Source organism: Lissotriton vulgaris, chromosome 1_1 (assembly GCF_964263255.1).
Source record: "Lissotriton vulgaris chromosome 1_1, aLisVul1.2, whole genome shotgun sequence".
Taxonomy (NCBI): domain Eukaryota; kingdom Metazoa; phylum Chordata; class Amphibia; order Caudata; family Salamandridae; genus Lissotriton; species Lissotriton vulgaris.
This window is the reverse complement of record NC_141685.1, coordinates 317,429,079-317,435,580: the sequence shown is the minus strand read 5'-3', so window position 1 is coordinate 317,435,580 and position 6,502 is coordinate 317,429,079. Positions and strand designations below refer to the sequence as shown.

The 6,502-nt window shown below is 39.4% G+C and overlaps 1 protein-coding gene across 1 annotated transcript in view; it reads right to left on the bottom strand.

Moving 5' to 3' along the window:
• Positions 1–734: 734 nt before the first annotated feature.
• LOC147747113 (vitamin D3 hydroxylase-associated protein-like) overlaps positions 735–6,502 on the bottom strand; it is a 639,379-nt gene continuing 633,611 nt past the window's right edge. Inside the window, exon 15 of the mRNA XM_086952364.1 lies at positions 735–1,134. Coding sequence (XP_086808490.1) covers positions 1,009–1,134 — 126 coding nt within the window. The 3' untranslated portion in view covers positions 735–1,008. The remainder of the gene's footprint in view (positions 1,135–6,502) is intronic.

Here is a 6,502-nt window from a genome sequence, read left to right as displayed (position 1 = left end):
AGAGCGCTGGCAGGAGTAACGGGTGGTGCAAGCTGCAGTGGCCTCTTGATGAGGTCCCAGCACTTATTTCTTTTACAAATTAAGTACTCATATATCCTTTAATGCTGGAAACATGCAATTGCCCATCTACAAGCATGAAACTGGTCCTTGTGTTTGCGCATGGGCATATGTGTGAATCGGACCAAATGGCAAGACCACTGGAATTATGTGAGTGTGCAGCTGCCACATTTTCTACAAATTTGTAGATCTACCATACTTCCCATTAATAAACCTGTTGCATAATTTTTATGTTTGAACAAAAAAAAATTGATAACACAAAAAAGTCACTAATAAAGAGAACTTGTAACCTTTTAGTTGCTGATTGCTGTTCAACTAGTCCAAGAGAGGTGGGGCTGCTGTGCTTACAGCATTAATGTGCGTTACAATGATATGATGGCACCACAATATTGCCAAGGTGTTCAGTGTTATTTGCCTTTTCTTGCCGCATAATTTGATTGCATCATAATACCAGTGGCCTTATCAATAGGTTCTGTGTTTTTGTAAGCCCTGGGCTGCTACTGTTAGAAATGAAGCAGGAGCCTCTCTTCATCAATGAGAAAATCAGCTGTATTTTCAGAACTATTCTTAGAAGGCGTGGCTTCACTTCACCTGGAACAAAATTTAAATAGAAGATGTAATATGGATGAATGAGTTAAAGCTGGCCGACTTTGGAACTCAATAGGGACATGTACGCTGACTTTTTAAAAATATTTTATTTAAAACCTGTTATATAATGCAAACTTGACCTGTAGGTTTATCAGAGCACTTTACGATTTAGTGATCACGAAAGGTACAGAAAGTAGTATCAATAAAGCAACAGATCAAAATACAATCATAACAGTCAAACAGTAAACAAGGGTGAGTATATCAAGTTTTTATGCGAGGTATATCTGGGTGTTGAAGAGCGAGGCTTTGTGGGTCATGCAGGCAATTTTTGTAGTTGTGTCCCTGCTTCATATGGGAGCCAATTTAGTGCCTCTTCTTTGCTGCGGTGAGTGTTTCCACCTCCTTCATGAAGCGCAGACAAAGCTCCTCCTGCCAGGGCAGAGCCACACACTGCACAGACAGGGGTAGTCCAACACCGCCCTCTACAGCCTGCAAGAGAAAGAAAAGGCAGCATCACCTACAGAATAGGAAACAAAATGCAAACAAGAACTAGCGGCAAGTGGGAAAAGTAGCAGAAAACAAGAGGACCATAGTAAATGTATCACATAGAGTAGCAAAGAGTAGGTGGTATGACAGACCTTATGTATAACTTGAAAAAACACATACACCTATGAATCAACAAATGTTAATTAGGAACTTACATGCCACAAACAATCTTGATTAAACAATAATACAAATACATCAAATCATCATTAAAACATATATAAACTATGATCATATTGTAAACAATGATAAAAAGCAGTTTGATTTTTAGACACTTTCACTTTATTAAAACAGTATGCGCAATACCCTTAGATGTTTTCAAAGTTCAGTGATTGCCTTTATGACACAGATGACTCATTGTTTTTGTTTATATTCAGGCAACTCTAGTCTTTTTTTTTTGCTAGTTTAATTTTATCTGGACCATACCGCATAACCTCAAAAATAAGCCGTACTGTCGAATTTTCACTTGTCACTCTCTGCTGAAGGACAACTATCCTGAAACACATCTATAGATACACACAGAAATGGCTGCACCAACAATGAATAATAATAAGGAATTCAACTAAAGTGAGTGTTATTATGCACTGCATTTACCACAATGCATCTGGGCCCTATTCTGTGCTGGTATACCAGGCAGTGGGCTCCCCACCTCTTGATTGGCTCCTTGTTGAGTTGTTTGGCTAATGAGTTCTGAGATGCTCCTTTTTGGAAATTAGAACCTGTTCGCTTTCTGCCTCATTTGAGACCCCTGGATGCTGGTTTTCTGAATCTGAGAGTGGCCTTGGCTCTCCTAGGCAGGCCTATGACCCGTGCTATAGAGAAAACACACTTAGAATTCAGTGAAAACACCTACATACACTAGGATACACTATGGGTTAGGGTACCCCTATGATTGGCATGACCTCCCCTATAAGGCCAAAGCACATAATAGGGCAGGAGGGTCAAACTACCTTTAAGTCCCTAGTATATCATAGGCATGGCAGGATGGAGGCCAGCAGCCCTTCCTGCACTCACATGTGTGCACTGCTGAGGTCAGTTTAAAAGCAGCCCTGTGTTTCAGGGACTGCTTTAACATGCAAATTGTGCCCAAACTCGCCTTTGGTGTTTTGGGCATTTAAAAATAAATACCCTGCAAACTTTTGACATATTAGATAACCCCAAGGTCTCCCCTAGGTGTCCCAGTGGTGGGGGCTCTGGTAGTTATACGGAGAACCCTTATAAAATAAGTTGTATACGTCTTGGGTTTAGTGAAATTGCACAAATTCACTTCCCACATTCTAGTAAAGTGCTTACCAAAATCGACTTTTGAGCTAGGAGCACTGTGGAGTGAGGATCTGCAATATTTTGACATATTCAGTACCCCTAAAGTCTCCCCAGGTTATTCCAGGGTTCAAGGGTTCTGTGTATATAGACAGGGTCCTTATAAAAGAGAAACTGCCCAGTTTATTTTCACCATTGCCGATCCCCAGCCACATATGTTAACATACCAAGAAGTTATTAATTAATAATTACCGCCAGGAGGATCAGATAATATAATTCATGGACTTATTAGAATGGTATTGAAAAATCCAACACTATACTATTGTTGAATGTAACCTAAAATGTACAGACAAAATGCAGCCTTCCGGTGATCTCTCCTGATTGGTTAGAGTAAATGGATTAGCCCGGCTGCTTTGATGAGGTGATAAGTAGTCCTTGGAGGTGAAAGGGCCAGTCTGGCTGGAAGGAGAGAGGTTTGCTTTGTAGGAATGCCAGAGCAAGGGGTAGGGGTTGTAAACAAAAATCTTCAATAGGAGGAGGAGACAGGCAGGAGAAACAAGTTTCATTTCCACCCCTACACTTTAAACCCAGCAGATGGAAGGCTTAAAGAAGGGATGTGCAGATGCCAGGGGGAGGGAGAATATGGATATGAGTCATCCTGGAGGTTGGTTTAGGTAGCTCTTGCCTCTCTGCTGAGACTTCAGCCTTATTGAATTTTGGAGAAATATTGCTTTTTAGGAACCCATTACGCCACACTTTGGAGGAAATGGTCATGCTCTGGGGTGTTGTCCTGCACCTCATTGGACAGAAGTGGCCTCCTATGTAACCACAGAGACAACTGAATAAGTATCTGAGAGGTCAGTACAGAAGAAGAAGGGTCCATGCTGGACGTTTTACTTGTACCAACCAGGCCCTGCACTCTGACTGACTGCGCCTGCTGCACAGTCTGGAACTACAGCCCTGTGGATCAAACCTACTTTAAATGGTCTAAAGAGTGGACCCCCTGCAAGCTACAGGTAATAGAGCTCACATGGTCCATAACCACGTAGAATACCCAGTCTGGAGTACTAACAGTGGATTTGTGAGGGTTTTAACCAAGTGGATTGTGGGAATTGGAGTCCCAAATTTTCAAGGACCATCTTAGAGCTTCCAGACCGTGGCGTAAATTGTGGAAACTTTAGGACCCTCAAAGGAACTTCAGGTAGAAGTTCCAGAAGTTTGAATCAAATTGGAAAAAAGCTTGATAAGTGGACTGACTTGACCTGGCAAGCCAAGCCGGAAACCCTCAACCGCGAGCCAGCCTGCCGTCCAGGCTTGTCCTGCTGAAAAGCTCCAGAGGTCAGACTTCCAGAGTTTGACTGGCAGTTGGTCTAAACCCAAGCCAGCGAACCCTCACTGAATCTGGCCTGGTGAAGAGCGTTGAGGGACCCCAGAAGAAAAAGCTCTGTAAAAGTTTCTAAGTCAGAATGTTGAAAGGGTGACCCAGACCAACAGTGAGAGCCGAGCTGCCCACCTTCAACCGTGAGCTGGCTTGGATCCTTGATTCGTCCCTCTGGAAAGCTGTGGAGGTCTGACTTCCATAGATTTGACCTGGAGCTCGTTGCAAGGCAATCCGGTGCATCTTCACAGAATCCAACAGCCTAAGAGCTTCAAGGGACCCCGGGAAGAAAAGCTTCCGAAAAGTTTCCAAGTCAGAAGGTAAAAAGTTTGACGAGACTTCCCATTAGATATAGCCGCACTGGGATCCACGCCGTTGGCCTCAAACTTCAACGTTGCCCTAGCCTAGCGCAACCAGAAGTCCCAATAGGCGCTATAGGTTTCTGCGTGCTATATAGTGCTAATCTTTAAAAATTCATATCTTCGGTCCCCTACATTGGATTTTTTTTCGTTTTGGTGTCAATTTACAGATACACATATTCCCTTTTTATATAAAGTGGGACGGATTTTTATTGTGTGTTAGGTCTAAATTATTCACTGAATTGGTGTTTTTAAATGCATAACATACCTGTCTTTGAAGTTAAGCCTGTCTGCTAACAGCCATGCTACCAAGGGTTGAGCATTGGAATAATTTTCTAAGACCTATTCTGAGCCCTATATGGTGTTAGTGACCTTATTGCCAGTGGTAGATAAATATTTACCATTACTAATAATCTGCTTTCCAACACACCTGTGCCCTGGGAGTGGTACAGAAACATGAGAAGACTGTGAGCAGCATTGCCAGCACCCACAATTTTCACTTGTTCCTCTCTATTGAAGAAGGGCATCAATCCTGAAACACATGCCCAGAGATACTAAGCCCTGGTTGCACTAATAATAATATTAATAATAATAATAATAATAATAATAATCCACATTTGTAAAGCGCGCAATCACCCGTCTCTAGGGTCTCTAGGCGCTGGGGGCCGTCGGGAAGATTAAGCAAGCTATTGCTCAGAGTCACATGGTGCTGGGCTAATCTGCCGCCGGTGCCGGGGATCGAACCGTGATCCCCTGATTCCTGAGTCAGTCGCCCTAGCCGCGGGGCCACACCTCTAACAATGGAGAATACTAAAGACTTTCAGCTAAAGTGAGTGTTATCATGCACTGCATTTACCACAATGCATCTGGGCTTATTGTGTGCTGGTACGCCAGGCAGTGTCCACCCTACCATTTTTGGTAGGGTCATAATATTCCATGTTAAAATATCGATAGTAAAAATATCAATAAAAAAATATTGATGTGAAAATATCGATAACAAAAATATCGACTTCCTATACATAAACAGGTAACTACAATAATATCGACACACAAACATTGGTGTAAAAATATAGAAGTAAAAAAATTCGACTTTAAAATATAACATAACTTAACTAAAATTAATTAAATGATATGATTATTAACAACATAAATTACATTTAATATATATTTGAACTAATTATCACAAATAAACTTAATTTATTAAATATAAACACAAAAAATGTGTACATATACATATATTTATCTAAATACATTTTATGAATTATTATCTTTATTTAATTTATAAAGTTTTTAAATTATATAAAAACACAATATACACACATATAAATAACTACAAATCAAATAAAATATTCTATATTTATTTAACACATTAAACTATTAAAAAAGAAACAAACATACATTTATTAACAAAATTAACACAATTGTAGCGAAAATGTTGGATAGCGAGGGGGTAAAAATGACTATTCCCACTCCAGTGAATGCAATAGTAGGGAAAGCGTTGGTTAGCGTAGGGGTACAAATTACTATTCCCACTCCAGTGAGTGCAACAGTAGGGAAAGCATTAGATAGCAGAGGGGTCAAAATTGCTATTCCAACTCCAGTGAGCGCAACAGTAGGGAAAGCGCTGGATAGCTGAGGGGTAAAAATTACTATTCCCATTCCAGTGAGTGCAACAGTAGGAGAAAAAGTGCTGGATAGCGTATGGGTAAAAAATACTATTCCCACTCCAGTTAGTGCAGCAGTAGGGAAAGCGCTGTGTAGGGTAGGGGTAAACATTTCTATTCCCACTCCAGTGAAAGCAACAGTAGGGAAAGCGCTGGATCCCACAACAATAAAAAACAAAAATATCAAAATTTTGATTACATTTAATTTCCAATATTAACATAATTATTATAACAATTTAAATATATTATTATTAACAAAGATAATAAAACATCATTAATTACACATTAATTAACACTATAATATCCACAACACACACCTAAAATCAATTACACAATTAACATTAATATTTACTAATTAATGGAAATTAATTTATAAATATGTATTAATTAATCAATAAACAATTATTTACCTACCACCTTTCTATCTATTTACACATATAAACACCACAACACACACCTAAAATTAATTACACAATTAAAATTACTAATTAAATAATGGGAATGTATTAAAAAATATTTCATAATTGCTCAATAAAAAATTAATTGCTTACCACCCTTCACACCATTTACACATATAAACACCACAACACACACCGAAAATGAATTGAGGTTAACAACTAATTATTAAACTATTATTAATCAATCAACACATT